Below are 22,002 nucleotides of genomic sequence, written 5' to 3'. Positions count from 1 at the left end.
GCCTCACTGGAGGGTCTGGGCGAAGGCAAAGCACAGACTCGAATCCACTGGCCCTGCAGCACCTGGAGTACTTGCTCTCTTGGCGCAGGGTGCGTGGGCCACCCCCATTTTAATCTCATTAAGTCCGTACAGTGTAAAAGTTGAGAATGTAGACTTGCACTGCCAGCCTTTAAGTGCTAGCTTTACCGCTTACTACCTTTGTGACCTTGGATAAAGTATAAAGTATTATTGTGCCTCACTCTACTCGTCTATAAGATGAGGATACCAACCCTGGACAGCTGGAAAGGTTAAATGAAATAACATAGTACTGCAGTACTGGTAAGTGGTTAAGTTCCCAATAAATGTTATTCTTCATTTCAAATAGCTTGGCAGGATTATTAATATTGACTTTGGTTTGGGGGAGGCTTGAGGAAAGTCACAGGGAAAAATCAAAGGTGCATTTTCATTTAATAAGGAATATTAAAAAAAAACCTCAATGTTCATTTACTGAATTCAAAGTGCCTATTTACTATTCCTCTAAAAGAAAAAGTAAGCTTGAAATCATTTGAACTCAAACAGAAGTGATCTGCTAACAAAGTACAGACCAAAATAAGCACCGTCTGCTGGGGCTGGCAAGACAGATACTGTACTTGAAAAGTGAACCAGGCACTTTCTGAAGAGAGTGTGAGGAACTGACTAGAGCAATAAATGGCAGAGTCAGTCAGTGGAAGGGACGGGCACAACTAGTGTTCAACAGGACCTGTCAGAAGCCTGGCATCCAGATGTACGATATGCAAGCCTCCCTCACTTAGGTCCCTAGTCAAGCAGCACCTAATCAGAGGCCGGCCTACATAAAGTAGCATCCATTTCTTACCCTATGTCCTATATTCATATTATCATGAATTATTTTTCTTCATGGAACTCATCATTGCTCAGCATAAAGTGTATGGGTTGCTGACTGCCTTGCATTAACAGACTGTTAACTTCATGAAAACAGAAGAGCTGTTTTTTTTGTTTTGCTCTGTATTATAAGAGCCTAAAGCAAAGCCCGCCATATAGGAAACACCAAATAATTATTTGTAAAATGAATGACTAAGCCTGGTAAAGACCTAATGATGACAAATAAAGCAAAATAAATAAATAAATAAACCCGTGATAAAAGTCCTAAATTGTTAGCAAGCGGGAGTACAACTAAAAATTAACAATAATACTGTTAAAAGTAATAGGTCCTTTTTAAAGGCTTGAAAAAAAAAATGCAAATCATGTAAAATTATTCTAAATCTCATAGGAGACCAAAAACTGGAGAACAGTTATTTTTGGAATCAACAAAACTTGAGGGAAATATACAAGGTAGGTTTAAAAGAATATACTTTAGAATTTGTATTTCACTAGTTACCTGAAATCAGCAAATACTTTTCACTTCCTTAATCTGTTTGCAAATATCAACTAGAACTGTTAAAAAGTCAGTATTTCAGTTACTTAAAATACTTATCATGAACATACAGTATTTTATTTCTATTACTGATTTTAGGATAAATGAATGATCAAAAATATAAGAAAGAAAAATATCTACCAATATCCTATTTTGCTATGTGGATAAACTTTAAAAGAGGTAATTTTCTCAAAAGAAAAAGAAAAATGATTTTCTTTGGGGAGACTCAGAAAGTACAGTATATAGAATAGGATATGGGAAAATTTTTTCACTGCAATGTGGTTTTCAAAGTGGCAAGTTAGCAGGTATTTTACCATATTTTATGCTTCAGACAAAATGAGAGCAAAAACCAATTTGAAACAGTTGCTTATCCCTTTATCTTGAAACTGTATCATATTCAAATAAAAAGACATTTATCCTCAGTCTAGAATCTGAGCTAGTACTTAATTTATAATGTAACAACTGCATATTTCAGTTATTAAAATATACTTTCATCCAAGGGAGTAAAAATACAATACCTACATATATGAAAGATAACTGAAGGGACCTTACAAATATTAGTTAACTTTTGTGTTCTTTTTTGGGCAGACATAGTAAAAACAGAAAGTTGTGGAAGAAATATAAAGATGAATTTAAATTACTTGAGAAAGATGTTAGAGGTTCACACAGAAAAACCTTTTTAGATGGTTATTGCTTGTAGACTTCTTTCAGTCAAGTTTTAGTTATTTAAAATTAAATTTAAATTAAGATCAAAGAAAATTCTCTAATCTCAAGACGCCTTTTAAAGAAATAAGTCACAAAAGGTGTACTTTCAAAAAAGGTAACAGTGCACTGATGATTTTTTTTTCGAAGCAGGCCAACAATATGCTGAGATCCCTAGTTTTATAATGAAAAGGACTGTATGATTTTGCTCTTTGGTTAACTTTTAATACTCTTGCACAAACTGCACAAAATGATGACACACGCCAGAATTATGTCTGACCTAGAATACTTTTCAGTAGAAATGAAATTTGCTCTATTGATATCAACATCCCACCATCACTTTCCTTCACCCATGACCTCAGAAATGTTTTCTGTCCTTCAGGAATGTAATCTAAAATAAAAGCTTCGTTTTTCAAGAAAAACCTTTTTAGCCAGGAATACTCTTAACAAGGTACAACATCACTGGAAGAGTAGTGCTGTCACGAGAGAGCCACTCTGGGTCTTTTGCCTCCTGTCTTTGCTCTTGCTTACCATAACCTGGGGGACTTCATCCATGCTTTCACGTTTACTCGTCTTTGCCATTTATTCCATTTGAGTGGATAATGTGGAAAATGGAGAAAAAAAAAATCTCTTGCAAGACTGGCCTAAATACAATGAAAAACGTACATCCTGGTGCTGCAATGATTTCCTAAATCTGAGACTTCCACTGAAATATTAAAACAAAAAGCAAAAACTACAAGTAGTTGTGCTCACAGCATATCAGTAGATGACCACCTGTGTAGCATTTCCTCTGGATAGCAACTTCCTTCAAGCTGGTATCCTCAAACTGCACAGTCACAGTCTCTAGAACCTGCCATCTTCTTTCTTCTGTGCCTTGTTCATTGGTCTGGAAAAGCAGCTCTCTAATATTATGTAACACCATAGAATTTAGTGAATAAAACATTGTAAAAATGAAGAAAAGAGGGTTCAACTAGCTCTGTTTTGTTTTTATTTTGTTTTTGGTAAATTACCTATCCACTAGCCAGGTTTATATTAATTCAACAAAATGGATAAAGACTGTTCCCAATCTCTGCTCAAATGAGGGAGGATGACAGAAAAACCTACACTTACATACAATAATGTATCAGGCTGATATTGCTGACATATAAAATCAACCAAATCAGAAGGAAAATACATAGGAGAAATCCCACCTTATCATATAAAATGATGTACCTAAAGAGGCCTGCAAACACATGTAGACTTAATACAAGCTTTAAAGTTTTTTCTCATATTACAAAAATTGCTCTTCATTTGAGCCAGTAATTCTTTACTTTGCCTCCGCCACAGGATAAAACATAATTTATTAAAAATGTTGCTAAAAAGGTCTATATTCTTTGAAGCTCACATTGACCTGTTAATTCATTACTTTGAACAAAATTCAAAATGCCATTAATATTTCAATATAACAAAACAATAAACTATTTCAAACAGGATTCGACATATGTTTCCATGGTCAACCCCTCTCTATTCTTGTGTGCCTTTTTCTTTTCCCTATTAGCAACCTCCTAGATGCTACAACTAGCGGTAACAGCAATGTTTAGCCCAATTTAATATTCATAAAAATTCACGTACAATATTTTACTTAATTTCCACACCCCCACAGAAGTATAGATGAAAGCCACTCTGCTGATGAGAAATATGAGGGTCAAACAGGTTATGTGATGGTTTCCAAAGACAAACAGGACAGTAAGTAGCAGGTTTAATACTTAAATACACATCCCCTTATACTTAGAAGTCTTTGGAGCTGACTCCAGGTGATAATATATTCTAGAATCACCTAAGCACAGCTCCTAAAATTTTGAGGTCCAGAGTTATTCTTAACTATCAGAGGTACAGGTAATTATGAAATGATGAAGAGGTGAGCCCTTGGGAACTACAGCTTCATAGCACTGTAGCTCTCTGAAAACTATCAACTGGAATGAATCAGCAAGCTCCTTTCTTTTAATAAAACAAACCAGGTGAGTTCAACTGAAAATTTCAAATACGGTAGAACAATTAATTATTCAAAGATGATATTGCATGCTTGTTCATCATAGAAACAAAACAAGTGAAATTTAATTATTTGATTGATTTTCATAAAACTTAATGAACAGTACTCAAAGTACTCATCATTTTAAGTCACCTCTGCAAGGGCTGGGGAAATCGCTCAGTGGCACAGGACCTGCCTAGCAAGTGTGAGGCCCTGAGTTTGATTCCTAGCACCAAAAACGAAAATAGAAAAAAATAATCATCTCTGCAATATCTGGGAGGGCCACCACATCACAAAACGGTGAAATGCTCATTCTGTTGTTTAGAACCTCTTTGATGAGACAGTAACAATTAGACAAACAGCACTATCATTCCCTTTGCCAACCATATGAATATTCAAGCCCCTAGGTTTCTGTTTCCCTGTCTGAAAAAAAGAGTATGTTTGAAAAAAGTATAGATAAAGGTTAACTTTTAAAAAGCAGTAAACTTCTATGTCTGTAAAACACTCCATTTCACTAACATATTATCAAGGTTGTTTTACAAATATTGGTTTTAAATGTCATTTGAGAGAGGCTTAGAACATCAGCAAAACAAATACCTTGTTTTTTTGTCTGGCAACACTTGAATTCCAGAATTTCATCACATTCACTGCTTCCATTTGGCTACCACTTCTAAAGTAATATTCACTGAAAAACTATCTTTTGCCTAATTACCCTTAAATTGTTAGAACATAATTGATATTTCTATAAATTTAGTCACTTTATATAACATTAGCCTCTATTTAGACTACAGTACTCTTTTATCTTTCTGGCATTATTCTTTTGGGAAATGAGTACAGGGTCAAATCCAAATGACACATAATATAATTTTTTAATGTACCCAATAGCAAAATAGCAGTCTCTGTCTTTAATTACATACTATTGAATTTAAACAAATAGTTCTAGCGACATCTGCCAAATTTCTACAATTTAGAGCAACTATACCATGAGAAAATAGTTCTCAATTTACTATGTACTATTTTCCTTTGAACTATAGAAGCACTTATTGTGGTTCTAGTTACATTTTCACCTCAATCATACCATAAACAAACAAATCTTAACATGTGGACTGCCTACCCAAGGAGATAACATTAGGATCTTTCTCTCAGCCTTAAACTATTGTATTCTCATTTCTACTTTCACTCTTTCACCTTCTGTCATGTACAGTCCACCCAGGCAAGGTGAAAATTATAAGCCCTAAAAATGTTATTACTAGGAAGCAGGGGCCAGGGATACAGCTCAGCAGCACAGTGCCTGCCTGGCAAGCACAAGGTCCTAAGTTCGATTCCTGGTACCAAAAAAAAAGCAGTAATAGGCAAGGAGGAATAATGAGACACTGGAGGTAAACTGTGCCTGATTTATTCATTCCACGTACAACACAACTGCTCTGCAAGCCACCTGGGCACAAAGTAGGTGTATAATATTCCCTAATAAGAGGACGCGAGCCTGAGCAATGCAGAGAGAAAGCAAGCCTGGGGATTTCCAACTGAAAAACCCTTAACCAGTACATGGAAAAGAATCTGAAATCAAGGAAGGTTAAACACAGGAGTGACTTAAGGGTAGCTACTGAGCAGTATATCACTGAGGCCTATTAATCATTAGAATTAGTTCTGAGGCAGAGCTTAGAAGCTGTGGTTCAAATAGTTCTAATATAAGAGAAACATCTCTGGTCTGAAACTATAGAGTTTAAACAAGGTAAATATAGTGTTAAGAAAGTGACAGCGAACTCATCTTTGTGTGGCTATAACCTAAGCTTGCAGGTATCCAAGATTCCATACGTATAATACAATCTAAACAAAGTTGAAGCAGGCTGGGCTGCAGTGGACACCATGTTCAAGGGCCACTTTGTAGGCATCCTAGCTAGTTGCCATCACACCAAGTTTCATCATCATTACCCAGGTTGAGCTAGACTGCTTGTAACTTTTATGTTTGTTTCTTTCTTTTACTACAGTAAACCAGCTTCTTTTCTCTCTATATACCCTCAGGAGAGTTAAGATCTAGTCCACAGACTTTTCATTGTTTCCTTAATCTCAGCATCTCTATCACTAGCCTGTGTACCACAGTCATACTGGTTACTGTATTGGATCGTCTCATCATGCCTTATAACAATTTGGTTTAATTTTTCTGCACTGTAAATCTGACCCACTATTAAGAGCATGCTTACTATCTGTTACTAGTAACATAGTTACCATGCATTACTACAATGCTTAGCTTAAGGAAGTTAAATATAGTAAATGTTGCTAGGGGAAATTTGTCTGAAACTTTTGTTACTTTACTGTAATGGCTCTAAACAAGAAACCAGAAATGTTACGCTTATCTCTAGGAAAAAGTCTTAAAAGCAAAGCAGAGGCGTGATGGTGGAGAAGTGGGTTGAAGTGTATAATAAATGATCAAAAGGCCCCATGGGAGTTTTATTATTTACCAGTGTTCATACAGCAGGAGAAGCTATTATTAGTGGGCAAGAAAACAGAGAACTGGTTCGGACCTTTTTCTGAGCCTTGAACTATTCTATTCTCATTTCTACTTTCACTCTTTTACCATATGTCATATAAAGTCCGTCTAGGCAAGGTGAAAATTCTAAGTCCTAGAAATATTAAAATTAAGAAGTGGGGGCACCCCTGGCTGGGAAACCCAAGGCAAGTTATTTGATGTTTCTGAGCCTCAACAACAAAATCAAAAAGAGGCTAGGTGCACAGGAAAGAAAATACCTTTCCCTAAAGGTTTGTTCAGAGGATCAAGTATAATACTGTGTCAAATCATTTCAAACACTACTTGGCCTACATTAATCCTTCAATAGATGATATAGGTTGAGTATTCCTCATCCAAAAATTCAAAATGCTTCAAAATTAGAAACTCTTTAAGCATAAATATGATTCCACAAGTGGAAAATTCCACAGGTGACTTCATGTTATAGTTCATAGTCAAAATTCAGGTACACTGAAAATATTCTATGTGAAAGTACCTTCAGGTTATGTGTATAAGTTATATAAACCATAAGTTAATTCTGTGTTTAGACTTGGGCCCCATCTCCAAGACATCTCATTATGTTTATGTAACTATTTCAAATTTTTAAAGAAAGGGCTGGGGATTTAAGCTCAGTGGCACAGCACCTGCCTGGCAAGTGCAAGAACATGAGTTTGATTCCCGATACCAGAAAGAAACCAAAAAAAAAAAAAAAATCCAAAACCTGAAACACTTCTGGTCCCAAGCATTTCAGATAAGGGATATTTAACCTGAACCATTCTAATAATACTGCTGACGATACTGATAATGATACTGTGTTTTCTGTCCAACAGCCTGGGAACAACAAGGATGTCTATCATTTCAACCAAAGCCAAGCATGGGGATAATACATGAAGATGGGCATTGTATTTAGGATTGAGCTTGTGGATAAAATTGATTCTACCCCTCCTCTAGGTCATCTAAAAGTAATGGATAATGACATCACTTTGATGATATGATATAATGCATTTCTAGTTTGATCATAAAGTAGTAATTATACTGATATCTAAATAAATAAGATATGCACCAACACATGGCACAACGGAAACAGGATCCTCACAGACTGACAAACACCTGCCAGAACCATCTATAAACTACCTGAGATGTTTATGACCCACTGAAAACACTTTCATCCATTCAATAAATATTCACCAACACCTACAAAGAGCCAAGCAGCAAGCTAGAGGTGTGGATACAAGGGGAACAGACATAGTCCCCGGTCTCATTGTATGAACACTACAAATCATGGGTGCACAGTGCCGTGTTATGTTCTTTCCGAGGTCTAGTTCCAACTTTTGCCTAAAGGCAAGTTAAATTACAGGGCATATGACTACTAACCATGATGAGCTAAACTAGTCTAAGAACGTTTCTACCCTATGTGGCAAATCTCACTGTATGCTCAAGAAAATAAATTCTCTGAAGATTTACAGAAGACTTGAGGCCTTTTGGGAATAAAAGAGTTAATCCATTTTTTGCTTGCTCTGCTAACTCTGGTTCTTGGCAACACAGTGGGCATATTTGCAAAGAAACACAGAGGTAAAATATTATCCAATTTGATGACCTTACTCCATCATTTCATGAAGGAGGAGAAAATTCCTATTGAGACTGATGTTTGGTGGCACCCTGCAGCTCCCATCCATGCCTGAGTCTTCAGAAAATGGTATCTACCTCTTGGGTTCCTGGGTGTGACTCTCAATCCTGATATGGGAAGGTGTGGTAAAACCCCACTACCCGTTACTACCTATTCTGAGGAGACTAGAAAAACACAAGCCTGAATCAGAAATGTGCATATAAATGCAGAAATGAGACAGTTATTATGAGCTATAATTTTCTCAAAGACTCTTTAAAGATTCTGAAGAGAATCAGAGTGAGAGAGATATAGCCCATACTATAGGAGCTTTACAATCCTGAGCCAGGTCTCCTTTTCACTGTCTACACATCTGTAATGCAGTGCAAAGGGAGGCAACGCCACGATACCTGCAGGTCCTTAAAAGCCTTCAGATTGGGAATTCTGTCAGTGGGATTCCATCACTTCTCTCTACCTTTATAGTCTAGGATACAAATCAAAGACTCAAAAAAGGGGGGTGTATTGGCATTATGCAGGGCATATCAACTCGGATGATGTAATGGGATAAACTGATGAAATGATTTCAGAAAAAAAAGATTCTGTGGGCTGAATATAATGCTGAAATACAGTATGCAATATCCTCATCTTGAAAGTTCTGAAAGTACATAAATTCTTAGATGGCCTGCAATAAAGAAATCTGCTCAGCTGATTTAAACCTAACATTCCTCAAAATTACTTGGCCATGGAATCCACCTCACTCCCTGATAGAGACACAAGTGAAAAATTCTATCCAGTGCCTATTATGTGCCAGACATTACCACAGTGATTAAAGAGAAAATAGTTCAGATCTTCATGGAACCTACCTATTTAATGTCTACTGTATTACTGACTGACTAACTGACTGGGCAGTATTAGTCACTAAACCAGAACCTCATGTGTAACAGACAACTGCTCTACCACTGAGCTAAAATCCCACTCCTTTAATATTTATTTTCGAAGAGCTATTTACTGTATTGGCTCTTCATCTAAGAATTTAATCTGGTGGGTCATTCCAATCCAATAAATTCCCCTCTAAATCCTGTGATCTTTTGATCTTTGAAGGACAAAAGTAGCAGATACTCTTCACAAAACACGTTTCCTTTGAACAACAGTCTGGCATAGCCTAAACAGACCCATCATGTCAATGAATGCCCATGGGCACCTGTGTCATTTCTATTTGTCACTATGTCTGTGTGCTGTACTTGGCTCACTGATGTGTTTCTGAATGGTGAATATGTTCTCTAGTTCCCCCAAATTCTGATAAGAATGACCAAAGTAAAAATCCAATCTTAGTCTCAGTGGCCAAATTCGATTTGTATTATCTTCATCAAATATAGACCTTATTGTGTAAACCTGCTTTAATGCCAATTCAGACACGAGCACTCTTTACCGGATGGTGATACAAGCTAATATTATTTGCATGTGTTTTAATGACTGAACATATCTTCCTAACTGAGGCTAATGAATTAGAGTGTAATCTCTTACAGAGGCACAGCTGTCTCATGGTCTGAACATAAAACTGGGACTAAAAACAAGCCCTGCAATTTCCTTTAAAAATTTAACACTCGTGTATTTCAATTCTTCAGTCAGCAAAACAGGGAAGTAAGTATTGGCTGGTCTGCCAAAATAGACTACATTTGAAATTTATAAATAAACAAGATATCAAGAAGCAAAACAATCACTAATTCTGAAATTGAATGTGAAGAAAATTCAAATGATTTAGCCCATTTTCCATCTCATACAAAAGAAACACATTGACTTCCAGACTGCAATATTCTTATCAATAGCAAAAAAGAATTCCAAAGAAAGGAAGGGAGGTATTGTGTTTCAAGTAACCATGCTTGCTGAGCTTGCCCAAGATGTAGAGAATTGTCAAAACGAATTAATTTTCCCTGAATTTCACAATGCTTTATTTCTTACCTTGTCTTTACACATTTAAGTGGCATGCCATTAAAAAAAAAAAAAAAAAATTATGATAAACGGAATCAGATTATTTTATGGTATAAGCTTTCAAAAGGTAAAGAAAGCATGGAGACTTGAGAAAGCAAGTAACCCACATTGTTGGCTTCTTCATACTTAAGATCATTATAAGCACTCACAAAGAGGCAATACTGGGCTTTAAAGCTGAACTCTACAATATCTCTTTTTCAGAGCCCTGGGGCTATCACTGCAAAGCACAGTGGTCCATTCTAATCCCTGAATAGAGAAGAGGAAGAGATCATTAAATTATAATTTCCATGCACAATTGGTACAAGTATTTCCTACCAACAGGATTTATATGAAAGCAAGATCCCAGAATAAAGCTGCTCAGCAGAGAGGATGGCAGTTTAGTGTCTTGTAAATTTGATTTCACTGAAAGCCCTGACACATCATAATAGTGAAATCCTATTTACTGTAGCAAGCAGGATGGATAATGCTATTTAATACCTGGTGTACTGTGTGCCATCAGCTCACAGCTTTGTACACCATGTTCTCATCTTACCTTAAGGTTAATACTTCTTGACAGCCAACATGGTAAATAGAGCCCCAAATTAAGTGCTGATCCCATGATTTGCAAATCTTTCCTCTAACAGGATGCATTCTCAAAACTCACCCCAGAAAAAAGTCTAAGTCTCATATGCCTAAAGCCAGATTAAAAAGCAATTCAAGGTTACTCAAACCACATTTCCCATTTGAAATTTCAGAGAGGTTAACAGAAAAGCCAATGCACTTGGAGGATTTGTTGAATAATGAATTAAGGTAAGACCCCTATATCCACTAAACTCTATTGATTTTTTTTCACAGAGAATGAAATGGGGTGGGGGGTATTAAAGTTGCCTGCTACCTTTGAAAATATCTAATAAAGCTGCTTTTGGAAAGTAGAGAAGAGTGCAAAATGGTTCACTCTGTGACTAAGCTATATACAGCTGTTTCAGATATATCAACAAATAATATGGTGATAGTAACTCTTACTAATTTTTCTATCTGACAATATATAAATACATTCATTTGAACTATCACTACTTGTTAATATAAAAAAATTCAGATTAACTCAGTATACATGATCCAAGCAGCTTAACTGGAATCTATTACAAGTGACTTTGGCTTCTACTGCCTTCAATGTCTAAATCTCTGAACCAGAGAATTTTACCTCTTTTTCTGCAACTCTCAGTACAGATTTTAACATGAATGAAGGAATCCGTACAAAATTTCCCAAGAGTCAAAAGATGAATGTATCTCTAGGTTGGCAAGTGCAAACCTGCGTAACATACACAGGTATATGTACCAGAAAGTTTTGCGTCTAACTATTGTATTGAATTTCCTGTCTCACAATGTAAGATCAAAATGATTTACCACCATGACCTAAAACCCCTGACAAATGATTTAGTGTTTACAAAGCACTTGGGAGGGATCAAAGATTTTGTTTAATCCTATACTTCAATATTATTAAATTATCTTCATACCCAAACTCCTCAAAAATGATTATTTATATTTCACTATCTTAGATGTCTCTGGCCCAACTATGAATCTATCCTGTCATAAATAAACTTCATTTGCTGAAATATTTTACTGTGATAGACTTCATCTTGTACTAAAAATATAGAATAATTTCTCACTATAAGAAATATACTGGATGGACAATAACCTGCTCTGCAGTCATTTCTTTTTACTGTCATTGATGGTATTACCACTCCCCCTCCCAAGTCTTTCCACAAACAATTTCTTCTTTGCTTGACAAAGAAGTCAAGCAGTTGAGAAGTCATTAGATGAGCATAACACTTTACAATGTAAAAGAGAATATCACCCACCCTAAGTGAAACTTATAAAAATTGCTCATTTGATGTAAGCATGACCTTAGATTTTAATTAGCAACTCTCTTCAAAGGTGACAATATAGTGACGTATTTTTCTTCTTAACAACAATTTGTATTTCACCATTCTCTTTGCATTACTCTCTGTGCACAACTTGTGCACAGAGAGTTCACTCTTACTCTGAACTCTAGAGGGTTTATTAACAGGTGTATGCATAGATCTGTTAAATTCCAGGAGTCTATAAACTGAAAGTAATACATGTCACATGATCAGGTTGATCTGAACATTGTAACTACCTCATTAAGCTCTCTGATCTCCCTCAGCTCCTCATGCCAACAGGGCTTTTTATATCTCCCTTCATGCTGTGCCAAACCTCACCATCTCTAGGTAGGCTAAGAGCAAAGTGGATTCAGTAGAGCAAATTAATTCAAGTTTATAATTGAAAAGTTATACATGCAAGACACACCAATCCTCAAAGAGGTCAAATCTTCAAAATGTCCTGGGGAGACACAGGCCTTCTTGGAATATCCTTGGCAGAAAGTAGATTTGATCCTCTTGGACTCCAGCCGAGGTCCTTTAGTTTGCTTCCCCCCAGGACCAGCAGACTACTAGAAAATACCCATTTTTCTAATGAGTATGCAAACAATACAGACTCTAATGACACAACATTCAACTCAATTTAGCAAAAGCAAAAGAAAGCCTGATTTCTTTCTGGAAGCTAGAATAAGATGACTATCCTACAGTAACAACATAAAAGTATTAGCAAATGAATGAGCACCTCAAAAAATCTCCGAAGGGCTCAAATGACAATTTCTTATTTCACATTGAAAAAAGCACAACTAGATATTAAAATAATTCTTAGGAATACCAAGTTGTAGTTGCTAAGTAAAAAAACCTTATTTATTCCCATTTAGTCACTTTTCCTGGTAAATAATAAATTTGGGGGGAAAAACTGTATTTTTTAATGCCTACCACTTTCAGTTTATTAGGCAATAATAATCAAGTTATAACATTTTAAAAAACTGTAGTGGAAACCAGTGGCTATAACTCAGCATAACAGAGAACACTACAATCAACAGTACTTAGTAAGTATAGAACTAAGAACTGACATATATTAAAGACAGTACTGGTAGCTAAAAGTTTAGGAGACAAAGTTGTCTCAAATCCACATCTCTCACATTTTGGCTACATACTTCTGGACATGTTACTTTAAATTTCAGGATCTTTGCCTAAACAATAGGATGGGACAGTTTCACGAGATTGTCTGTGAGAATAAAATGTAATAAACCATGTAAAGTGTCTAACACAATGTAAATGCTCAATAAATGTCATCATTAGCTGCTATAATAACTATGATGCTACAAGTAATATCAAAATACTCAAAGTTAAACTTAACCTTCACAAAGGCTAGACTTAAATTACTAATTTAACTGATTAATGAAATAAACATTGTGTATATTTTAAAATTACATAGTATGTAGACATATCTTTATGGTAGAAGCTTAGTAAATCTAAGGTTCATTCACTGCATCCCTATGGTACTATGTATGAACTATAGAAAATACTGAAATAAGAAAATCAGCTCTGCCCTTAAGAAGTTTAAAAGATAAAAACACACATAGATAATCACAGTTATTATAAATACACGCCATCATAGAGTTGTAAATTATGATGGACTTATTTGTTAAATATACTTTAATAAAGTTGAAAGAAAAAAAATAGAATTTCCTGAGGAACTTAGAGAAGGCTCGTTGAAAACATTTCCAAGTTTTCTCTTTGAAGGCTGCTCTGGGCTTCCTCTCACCAAATCGCCAAGCAGGAATTCATGCTGTTCAGATCTCTTACACTAACAAGAATCAAAATTCTCCAAGTCATTTCATGCCAGACACTTAAATGGTACACCTCTAATTTTTTTAAAGATAAAAAGTTTATTCTCAAATATAGGGCAATGCTGTTTGACAAGTTAGCAACATTTAACTGACTAGGAAATAAGGACCTGCAAAATTTTTCAATGGCTTTGACCTTCCTTCCCAGTAAAGACTTACTGCTTTTGAATACCAATTCTACAAGGAGTAAAACTGGTGTCTAGTTAAGTTAGAGTTATTACACCTTACCAATTAGTCAAAAGAGAAAACTGTATCAACCAATAAAGTAACTGAAAGGAGAAAGCTCCACTGATACATGAGAACTGCCTGATAGTTTACTGAAATAGATCCAAGAAAACCAAGATGGACTACTAAACTGACTGCGTTTTATCTGCTTTCTAAACTTTCACTCATATTTGCAAAAGAAATCTGCATCAAACCAATGAAAACGGATGGCTGAACATGACTAATTCATCAGAAAGCAATAATGTATACGAGTAATGTGTTTGTTAATCTACTGATGGGCTGTAAGGCTGCCTCAGGGCTCATCCTGAGAATGATTCCATGAAACACTTGATGTCCTCCTCCTTCATCAGTCTGTTACTGGTATTGATTTGAAGCATTTCACTGATCATTTCATTTGGTAAATGAAATGATAAAAAAAAAAAAAGATATAAGTATATAAATACTTTTAGTTTAAACCACAGGAACTTGGATTTCATAGAAAGTGAACAATTCTTCAGGTTAATGTTACCATTATTTTTTTTCTTACACCATACAATGTACTATTGGATCCATTACTCTAACACAAAGTATGTCCAGAAGTCCTCATAGAAATGGTTAGGCATTGTACCTTTACTGCCATAAAAACATAAAAGAAAAATTCCTTTATAATCTTCTGTATTTAGTCTAGAAAATACTGCACAGTTAGAAAATTAATTATCTAAAATATTCCTACATGGGGCTGGTGATTTAGCTCAGTGGCACAGCGCCTGCCTGGCAAGCGCAAGGTCGTGAATTTGATTCCTGGTACCGGAAAAAAAGCAAAACAAAACAAAAATATTCCTACATGACACCAACTGGACAAATTTCAACTTAGGAACCATAGGAATGCTACGAGAAATAAACACGAGACTTTGAGAAAGGGGCAGAAGACATGAGGAAGCCCAATGACATTAAAGTAAGTTAAGATTATTAAGATCTTGTACACAATAAAAGTAAGTAGATATTTGGTCATGGCAACAACTCATATTTATTAAATCCGTGGCAGTTTTCAAGAAGCTTTTATAAACATCATTTTATATAGCCAACCCATAACCCACAAAAGTAAGCACGGAACAGAATATTTATTCTCATTTTATAGATGAAGAAGCACAGACCACAAGAGATTAAGTGACAAAGCCACGCCCTTTCACTCTTAGTCTAATGCTTTTTCTACTATGTAACTAAATACAGGGTTGTTAACTAAGGGTAGTATGATCATTCCAATTCAGGATTTATAAACTCACTGGAAATGCCTCAGTTTTCAGTTTAAATTTATAAGTAACTACTTTCAAACCTCATCTTCAAAAATGAAAAGAAAAATCTTACCTACATAAAAATATACTAATCATAATGACTGGATTTCATAATATTGTATTTATTGGATCTTCTACTACTTTTCTACTCTCTGCCAAAAACAATTCTTTACTTGCTGAGCAAATAAACATCTTCCACAAACGTATCCTCTTTTTAACTTGTACAAATTACTGAATATCTCAGTCAAATTGGTAGATCCATGGGAAATGGAAGAGTATTTTTCAATGCTTTTTCTTAGACTCTAAAGTAATCAGTGGTGAATTTATAAGGTACCTAACATAGTAAAACTTGATGGCAAAGAAAATTGTCACTAGATAGGGAGACAGGTGCTAGGTACATCATGTCAGGAATGTTTGCTCATTTATTTACCCACTTAATAGTACTCTGGAAGTATAGAAGTAAACTTACAGATACTGCAGAAATAAGTGGTTATCACAGATTGGGTACTATTACAAATGATTTATGAATATTGGCTCATTTTATTTATTTATTTATTATTTTAAAGAGAATAAAAAACCAATAAAAACAATAACAATTTCAAAACAAGATGACAGGAAATCAAACATGGTTGTTATATTAAATATTGTTATCTTCAAAGTAGTTGCTCAGAGTACCAGATACGGGCATGTAAGATTAATCAAACATAAACACTAACTGTTCCTTTCAATAAACTTTAGTAGTACAATTATCTTAGCTATTGTGTGTGTATGTGTGTGTGTGTGTATGCCCCTCTTCCTCCTTTTCTCCCTTCCCCAATCTGAGCAATGTAATTGAAGATAACAATATGTAATATAACAACCACTGTTAATTCCTATCATTTTGTGTTGAAACCTGGTGTCACTTTTAATGTGCTTGCTTTGTTTTGTTTATGTTTGTGATGTTGGTATGCTGCTACTGTTCTTTTTTTTTCTTTTACTACTTTCTTTAAAATAAAATAAAAAATAAATAAATCCTAAAATATTTACTATCTGGCCCTTCACAGAATAATTGCTGACTTCTGCTCTACAACATTCTAACTTATGGCTATTCAACATCTCTACTTGAATATATAAAGAAAGGCCTCAAACCTATATCCAAAATCAAACTCCTGATTTCCTCTACTACCTACATCCTAACCTATATCTCAGTAGCCTTCCTCAATGGAAAATCTATCCTTTTACTTATAAAAGCCATCTACCTAAAGTATCTTTGAGTGTTACTTGCTTTTACTCATTTTCAAAATCATCAAGAAAATCTTCTTGGCTCTATCTTTCTTCTTTTTTTAATTTTAAAGATAAAAGAATCAAAACATACTAGCAAACACAGACATAAACAAAACAACATAAAAACAATAAACACAATACAGAATTTCAGATAAAGGGTGATAGGAAATTAACAATGGTTGTTGTATTACATATTGTTATCTTCAAATTGGTTACTCAGATAAACAAACATAGGCATGTAAGATTGATCAAACAAATATCAACCATTCCTTTCAATAAAGCAATGGAAGTTAGTAGTACAATTATCTTAGCTATCTTGTGTATACATATATACATATTTTTCCCTTCTTTCTCTTTTCTCTTTTCCCTCATCCCAATCACTCTTTCCTTTGGAGCAGTTTCTTTTCCTTCACAATATCTATAGTACCTTTTAATTTTATTTATTCTTTCAGGTTCTTATACTAGGGAGACAATATGATGCTTACACGTGTGAGTCTTATTTATTTCACTTATGAGTATGGTCTCTATTGCATCCATTTACTTATAAAAGCCTTGAGTTTATCTTTTTTTTTTTAATAGCTGAGGAATATTCCATTATATAAAAATACCACAACTTTTTTATCCATTCCTCAGTTGATGGGCATTTGGGTTGTTTCCACAATTTAGCTATTACAAATTGCGCTGCTATCAACACAGGTGCACATATATCATTGTGGTATGATGTTTTTAGTTCTTATGGAAAAATACCCAGAAGGGAAATAGCTGGGTTGAATGGGATTTCTAATCCTAGTTTACTGAGGTATCTCCAGACTGATCTCCACAGAGGTTGCAGCAAATATCCAACCACATGTCATTATCTCACTGCTAGCACCCTAGCCCAACCCATCACCAACCTGTTTCTGAACTAAACCTTCACCAATTCCCCCTTACTTCAACTCAAGCCTAATGTAGCTGTGAGATCATTCCTTCTCCTACAAACCCTGGCCTTCCTAAACACTCCTAGCATATCCCTGTCTCAGGGATTTGACAATGACTTGCCTCCCTTTCACTATAAACCTCTTCCCAAATACCACCTCACTAGGTAGGTCTTCCTTTTCTATCCAGTCTCAAGCCAAATCTCAGGCCCTGGGCTTATCTTTGCTTTGCTAATTTATTGTTCCCCATATTACCAACCCTTCAATACCATATGCATAACTGGTATTTAATTGAATATAAGTTTCATGACAGCAGACGATTAACTCACTTTTTTTTTTACTAGGATATCTCTGTACGAGACCATGGTCCAGCATATATTAGGTGTGTAAGCAGACATCTGCTGAGGAAATGAGGAAATGGCTCCTATATTCAAGATGCATGTGGTCTACTGACATATGGAGATAAACACATTCAACTTTTAAGTACTCTATTCTGAAAGACAATCTTCTTTCATTTCAGTCTGAATTCCCTCCACTGTGTCTCTAATTCTAGGTCCATGCTGTCTAAGCCTACTGTCTCCTCCCCTCCTAAGTCTTCTTTAGTCCCAATACTTGCTCCCATCACCACCACTCTCCATCAAGAAGGAGACATTCAGTTCTTAGCCATAAATGCAGTAGTTTTCACAATAATTAATATATTATTTAAAACAGTACCATTTCTAAGAATGTACTTAGATTTAATCAGTGTGTGGAAGAGTCAGGAGGAGCACTCTACTGTCTGACTTGGAAGCAATGTCAATTACAGACATACTCTATGTATGTGTGCACGTATGTATATAAACATGTGGGCGGGTTCTCAAATAGTAAAATGCATCAATGAACACATTATACAGTCATAACAAAAATAACAACATACCCAGGACACTGACCTGACAGCTTCTTTGTTTTCTGGTCATTTTTTTTTTAAGTAGGAAAAGCAGTTACAGTTCTAATTTATTGATTTTTAAATAAATACATGGGAAAGCTGCAGATGTGGTAAGAGAAGAGAATCAATGACAAGAAATAGCCATACCCTCTTCTCCAGTCTAGCCAGCTGCTCTTTGTAGAATGCATCCTGCTTCTTTATCATTCGGTCTTTCTCTTCCAGCTGCTTAGCCTAAAAAAAGAAATGAGGAATATACTATATCAAGAAAAAGCAGCAACAGCAAAGTAAAAGTTAACTATAAATTATATTAGAAGTATACAAAGCTGATGATTTTTGCAATCTATTAGGACTTTGCCATAGAAAAACATTAATATGATGATGATTGCTGTATTTAAATGTAAAGAATGGATCTGTATTGTACTTTTTTAAAAAAAGAAGTGTAACAGCTGTGTCCTACTTTGTCCAAATGTGTTTGGAAACTTGAGAATATAGCACATAACAGACTGTCTTATTTAATTTCTCTTTTGAAGAATAATTTCAAGGATTAATATTTTACACAATAAAAGTTGAATTTTATTCTGGGAATAAAATATATAGTAACTGACTTTCTTGAACAAAAAAATGCTTACATACTGTTTTGTACACAACCCTTACTTTGATTACTGTTACATTACCTAGGGAAACCTACATACAGATATATGTATAATTTTATTGTCCATTTATGAAAAAGCAAGAGTGGGGGGTGGCACCAAACTATTGTAATTATTTGAATAATTTAAAATAACAATAAAAGTAATTTTTAAAATTTTCAGTTATGCTACTTCTAAGTTATAAGATCACATTTTACAAAATTTGAAAAGCAGTGATATATCTGATTCTTTAAGGGGCTGGAGATTTAGCTCAGCGGCACAGCGCCTGCCTGGCAAGCACAAGGTCGTGAGTTTGATTCCTGGTACCGGAAAAAAAAAAAAAAATCTGATTCTTTGAGAAAGAATTAAGCCAGGGATGTAGCTCAGTTGCACAGCACCTGCCTGGCAAGCACAAGGTCCTGAGTTCAATTCCCAGTACCAAAAAAAAAAGGAAAATGAATTAAAAAGGACTATGGATGTTTTTCAAGATTAGTAAAACTACATACTTCTTCAAACTGTTGTTGGCATTCTTAATTATGTTTAATTTAGAATTAAACATAATTTAGTGTTTTTAATGGAAGGGACCGACCATTTGTTCCTAATGGAAGGGACCTCCTTGTATTGTCTCAAGCTAGAAAACAATTTAATATATTTTTTGTTCAGCAAATGGTAAATACATGTCTGGCTACTCCTTAAAAGAAAAAAAATATATTTTGGCATTCCACTCCTTGTGCATAGGCCATATAATTTTTCAAAGTGATCAAGTTCTGCCTAGCCCACTTCAGTGTGTGTCCACTCAATTCTCTGCTTAGTTTAGGTGAAATCATTTGCACTCTGTGGGTTGTGTCGTTACTTACCTTGTCTTCAAAATCCTGAAGCATGTTAAAAACAACAAACAGTTACCTAATAAGTATCATTTTTTTTCTAATATAACAGAGCAGTCAGATGGACAATCTCTAAAGTGCAAATCAAAAGTGGGAACAGGATAATAGTAAGGGATATGTAACTTAGGACACATTTAAATGTCATTGTGCTCTTAACATTTCAATATGAAAGGTTCATGCTACTTAAAAGCATATGAATAAATACAATATTAAGATTAAATAAAAATAAATTCATATGTGAGAACATAATCAATAGTATAGCACCATAAAAACCTTAGTAGTCTACCTGAAATACAAAAGAAAATATAAATGAAGGAAGTTTTTGTATATACATGTATGTGCATGTGTGCATGCATGGTGTCCAAGATCAAAACCCAGGGCACTGAGCGTGATACGCAAGCACTCTACCACTGAGCTGCAGGAAGAATTTGTGAGAGACAAAACTAACTGGAAAAAAATATCCATGACTATATATTTAAAGAGAAAAGACATCTTTCTACTCAACACATACAGCTAAAATATAAAAGAAATTAAAAAGAATGGACACATAAGAACCCCCATAAAACAAAAACATCATAAAGTCTAAAGAATAAACAAATGACAAAAAGAGGAAAAGAAACCCAATAGGTAACTGTGTAAAATTAGTATTACATGCTCATAACAGGGCTGTAATTCTTATAACTCAGTGCCGGACAGCTCTGATTTGAATTCCACCGTCTAATGTTAAATCTAATGTTAAATAGCTAACCACCAGTGGTTCAAGTCACCTGATGGGATAATCATGCATGTAGCACTTGGGGTTCAAGCCAGCAAGAATGTGTCAACACATGAGCATCTAAAACCAAGCCTCAACTTCCCCAATTCCCCCACCAAAAAAGAGTCAAAAGAAAAACAAACTTAAACACATAGGAAATCAAAGACTGCAAATTAAAATAAGGTTCAACACTCATTTATCAACTTGATAAAAATTTAAGGTTGTAATAGGCAACATTGGCAACCAAACTGGAAAACAGGCTCTCCTCTACAATGGTGGTCAGAATGTAAATTGGTATAATCATTTTATATGTCAGTTTGATAAAATACACTAAATCTTAAAAACATACCTATGCTCTTGGATCTAAAACTGTACTTCCAGGGCTTTTCTTAAGGAATTAGGTAATATATATACTCAACATATACTAAGCAAAAATGGGGGGAGGTCCTATAAACCGGAAGGGCAATAAACCCCCTTAAGATAGAAGGAGGGGAGACTAGACGACTATTCTATAAAATGGTCACAACATAGTAGTAGGCTTATGGATAGTTTCTATTATTCTTGCTTATTTATATTTTCAGAATTAATAATAAACTTAGTTTGTAGGCAGGAGGTAAAAAAGGAAAAGTTTTTGAGGTGAGGATACCTGCATTTTTCTTTATGGTGGTTGTGGCTACATACCTATGCATTTGTCAAAACTCAGCTACATATCAAAAAGAATCAATCTAACTATATAAAATACTTAAAGTAAAAATAAATTAAGCACAGTAAAATTTATGAAAATTTATCAATGGATGATGTGTATATAAGTATTATTATGTTCTGACGTGGCCAATTTTATTTCTATCATAGCAAGTATTCAATCATCGTAAGTATTAAGGAAAATACAGAACAATTATTACCCAGGAAAATTTAAAGTTTTATTTAAAGCAGCAACAGGCCAGGCATGGCGGCACACACTTGTAATCCTAGCACTCGGGAGGCTAAGGCAGGAGGATCATTGAGAGTTTGAGACCAGCCTGAGCTACAAAGTCAGCTCAAAGCCAGCCTAAACTGAATAGCAAGTCTCAAAAAGACAAATAAAATTAAATTAAATTAAATTAAATTTAAAAAAAACAAAAGGAATAAACTCAGTTTTTCTGAAGACACGGACAGCTTGAGAAACTTGAAGATAGCCCTTCACTTAGCTGTAGC

At 34.9% G+C, this 22,002-nt stretch overlaps 1 protein-coding gene across 2 annotated transcripts in view; it reads right to left on the bottom strand.

The window, feature by feature from the left end:
• The window catches only part of Chchd3 (coiled-coil-helix-coiled-coil-helix domain containing 3), a 274,739-nt gene that overhangs the window by 80,657 nt on the left and 172,080 nt on the right, over positions 1 to 22,002 (bottom strand). Inside the window, exons 5-6 of one of the 2 annotated variants that reach the window (XM_013510637.1) lie at positions 20,028 to 20,042; positions 18,689 to 18,772 (exon numbers count right to left, since the gene is read on the bottom strand). In XM_013510637.1, the coding sequence (XP_013366091.1) occupies positions 18,689 to 18,772; positions 20,028 to 20,042 (99 nt within the window). The remainder of the gene's footprint in view (positions 1 to 18,688; positions 18,773 to 20,027; positions 20,043 to 22,002) is intronic. The other variant, XM_005377542.2, reaches the window with a different exon arrangement.

This window comes from Chinchilla lanigera, unplaced genomic scaffold (genome assembly GCF_000276665.1).
Source record: "Chinchilla lanigera isolate Chin_1 unplaced genomic scaffold, ChiLan1.0 scaffold00009, whole genome shotgun sequence".
Lineage (NCBI taxonomy): Eukaryota > Metazoa > Chordata > Mammalia > Rodentia > Chinchillidae > Chinchilla > Chinchilla lanigera.
Note: the sequence above shows the minus strand (reverse complement) of the source record. Positions and strands in the feature narration are given on the sequence as shown.